This window comes from Buceros rhinoceros, unplaced genomic scaffold (genome assembly GCF_000710305.1).
Source record: "Buceros rhinoceros silvestris isolate BGI_N320 unplaced genomic scaffold, ASM71030v1 scaffold14681, whole genome shotgun sequence".
Taxonomy (NCBI): domain Eukaryota; kingdom Metazoa; phylum Chordata; class Aves; order Bucerotiformes; family Bucerotidae; genus Buceros; species Buceros rhinoceros.
Window position 1 is genome coordinate 3,997 of NW_010394934.1, and position 3,018 is coordinate 7,014.

General features: G+C 49.0%; 1 protein-coding gene across 1 annotated transcript in view; it reads right to left on the minus strand.

The window, feature by feature from the left end:
• The window catches only part of LOC104501559 (leukocyte cell-derived chemotaxin 1), a gene marked incomplete at both ends in the record, with an annotated part of 5,880 nt that extends 3,311 nt beyond the window's left edge, over nt 1-2,569 (minus strand). The window contains one exon of the mRNA XM_010145386.1: nt 2,429-2,569. Coding sequence (XP_010143688.1) covers nt 2,429-2,569 — 141 coding nt within the window. The remainder of the gene's footprint in view (nt 1-2,428) is intronic.
• Between the last annotated feature and the right edge of the window lie 449 nt (nt 2,570-3,018).

Below are 3,018 nucleotides of genomic sequence, written 5' to 3' on the forward strand. Positions count from 1 at the left end.
CTTCCCTCATCATTTTAGTGTTACAATTTTGGTTAAATGGGTCTAGAAGTTTTTGCTTGATTTCCGAAAGATGGGGGTGTTTTATGTAAGTGCTTCCATGCCTGCTGGAGGCTACGTAGAGTAGCTCTGTTAAGGAATTAGTTGACACAGTTTGAACTGTTACTTAGCACCTAACGTAGAGAGCCTTGAAATTGTGTTAGGGGGTGGTGCGATACCCTTGTGACACAGATACACAAAAATACATGGGCAGCTTGGTCTGATTTATACACATAAATGGCTGTGACAGTGAGGGGAAGTTTGTGACGGGGGACTTGGTGCAGAAACCTGTGTGGAGGACTTCCTTCATCTGGCCTGCAAGGGTGAAATGCAGTTGCCTGAACCATGGATGTCTAGTTTTTAAGCAAGAGAAGGGTATCCCAGTAGCTCCAGGGGGCCGCATGTCTCCTGCACGTCCTGGGCTGTATGGGCCAGCCCTCTTGCCAGCACCTTGGGCATCAACATTTTGTCTGTGTTTCTGCTGTAGGTTTTTGGGTACCCATCAAAGAGCTCCTTTTTACATTATGGATTTAGATAACTCGTTGCAGGTGGTTGCACAAGCTCCATTCAACCACCTAAATGTAAATATCTGATGCTATTTGAGTCATGCTGGTTTTCTGCCTAGCCTCTATCTGCCAGAACAGGGAGACATGGGTGTCGTCATGGCCTCTCTCTCCTGCCTTGTGTGGGCATCATGGGTGCCTTGGACATCTAGTGCAGCTTGAGATGGATGGTGCTGAGACACCTGAGTCTCATCCTGTGTGCCTGCAAGTTCAGTGCGGTTGAGCAGACACCCAGCAAGACAAAATGACTAATTCTAAAGCAGCGAGAAAGGGGATGGCTGTGCAGGGATGGGTGCGCAATGGAATGAGACTTTGTGGTGCACCGAGCATGCTAGGAGCATCCCTGTATTGCCAAATCCAAGTCTTCACTGACTGTGTAATCATTCGAGCGGTGCCAGTCAATCCAAAGCTGCTCATGTAAATACTTGGCTGTTGGAAGTGCATCTCTTCAATTTCTTTCTCCTCTGTGTGCATTCCTGTCTCAAAACCCAACTTGCAGCACCCCTTTGCTCTCGCTGAGCCTCGCCCGGGCCCGCTGTAGTTACGAGCAGGCACCATCCCTGGGAGCTGCTTTTAGCTGGGTGCTGCTGGGAGCTGATTTCTGACCTGCTTGTCACAGGTGGTACCTTAACAGCAGCACACTCAGAGGCAGTACCAATTCAGCATCTCTCCAGTGGGCTACTGCTTTTGTGCAGACGTGGAACAGTAAAGGCAAATGAGAAGAGCTCGTTGTGAGTGCTCTTATTCAGCTGCTAATAATGTTGCTATGGTGATGTTAATGAGAGTTTCATAAAGGCTGAACCGTGGCTGTTGGGAAACAGGGTCCCAGATCTCCTGGCATGTGTGTGTGTGTACTTGCAGAGAAGCCAGGGAGCTGAATTTCCTCGCCTTTCTAAATTCAGCAAGGGGAAGGTGGCTGCTCCAGAAGCCCTGGGTAAGTCTTCCTAGCAGCAGCATCTTTATTTTAGGTGTTGCTTTGACTTACAGAGGACTTAACTCTGAAGTAGGGCATTTTACACCTGAGAACATTAATTGCATGCTATCTGTTACATAGACGTGCCTTTAGCAGCTCAGAGGTGGTGCAGCTCAGTGAATGACTCTGTCCGAGCTGTTGAGCTTTGCTGAGCTTTGGCATCTCTCAGTCCAGGCTCTGTGCTGAGCAGCCACAGTGGAGTTGCCCTGCTGGGATACCCAAAGGTGTTTGCTGTCAGCCCACGTGGCCCAGCACCATGTGTTTGGTGCGCAGATATGTAAGCTATGCTAAATGCCTCCATCCTCGCCCTTGGGCAGGAACATTAGCCAAGCCATGGAGAGCAGCTCCCATCCTTGATCTCAGGCAGTCTGAGCTGCCCGTGTTCATTGCTGTATAGTGGTCTGTCCTTGGTGTCTACTTGGCTTACTGTGTTGATGCTATGCACCTAAACCAGTCATGGTTTTGGGAGTGAAGGTGGTTTTTCCAGTTCAAATCATGTGAAATCATGCAAGGGCTGTGCCACAGCCTGCCAGAACATTTTTCTAGTAAGACCCCAAGGACACATGTTGTAGCTCTGTTCAGTGGTTTGAAAAAGCAGTGTTTTGTGGAGCCTAAACCTGATGCAGCATAATCCACAGTGCTTCCCTGGCATGGCCTGTCCCCAAAAGGCACTTTGTTTTGGAGGAAACTGTCTGTCAGCTGTGAAAGCAAGCTGGGGAGAGCAAGGTCGTTTGTGTGGATAGTTGGGGGCTGGAACCTGAGATCAACTGGGACAGAGAAGCCGAGTCAGGACAGGGTATCCTTAGAGTCCAGCGCTGGAGTGTGTTACATGAAGGACAGTGGTGGAGGTACTTACAATCCGAAAATCATGAACCTCAACAGCCTCTTCACTCCCACTTCCTGTTTTGAATGTCTCTAAGTTGTTTCCAGCATCTATTTCCATCGATCCATCTTGTACTTTTCCATTAATGCTCATAGTATAGTGAACGTTGTACACCTGGAATCGATAAAAGAGCAGCAGCACACATCAGGAACTGTTTATTGCCTTCCTCCTACACCAGGCATGGGTCAGTCTGACTGTCATATCCCTATTCAGCTCTTATCTTTTATTTCTGTGGGCATCTGATAACCCTCCAACAACCTACGCTTCTCTGTCAGGGCAGGCTGGCAGTGGAGCAGGTTGCCCAGAGAGGCTGCGCAATCTCCATCCTTGGAAGTTTGCAAGGCCCAACTGGATAAAGCCCTGAGCAACTAGCTCTGACCCCACGGCTGTCCCTGCTCTGAGCAGCAGGTGAGACTAGAGACCTTCTGAGGTCACTCCTCCAGGGAGTACTCACAGAGTTACTTCACAAACAATGTGGGGTGAGTCCACATCCAGTCTCACTCTGACTTAAAAATCTTCTGGGTCACATTTTAGGAATCACTTCTCATGCTGGCATGATTCCC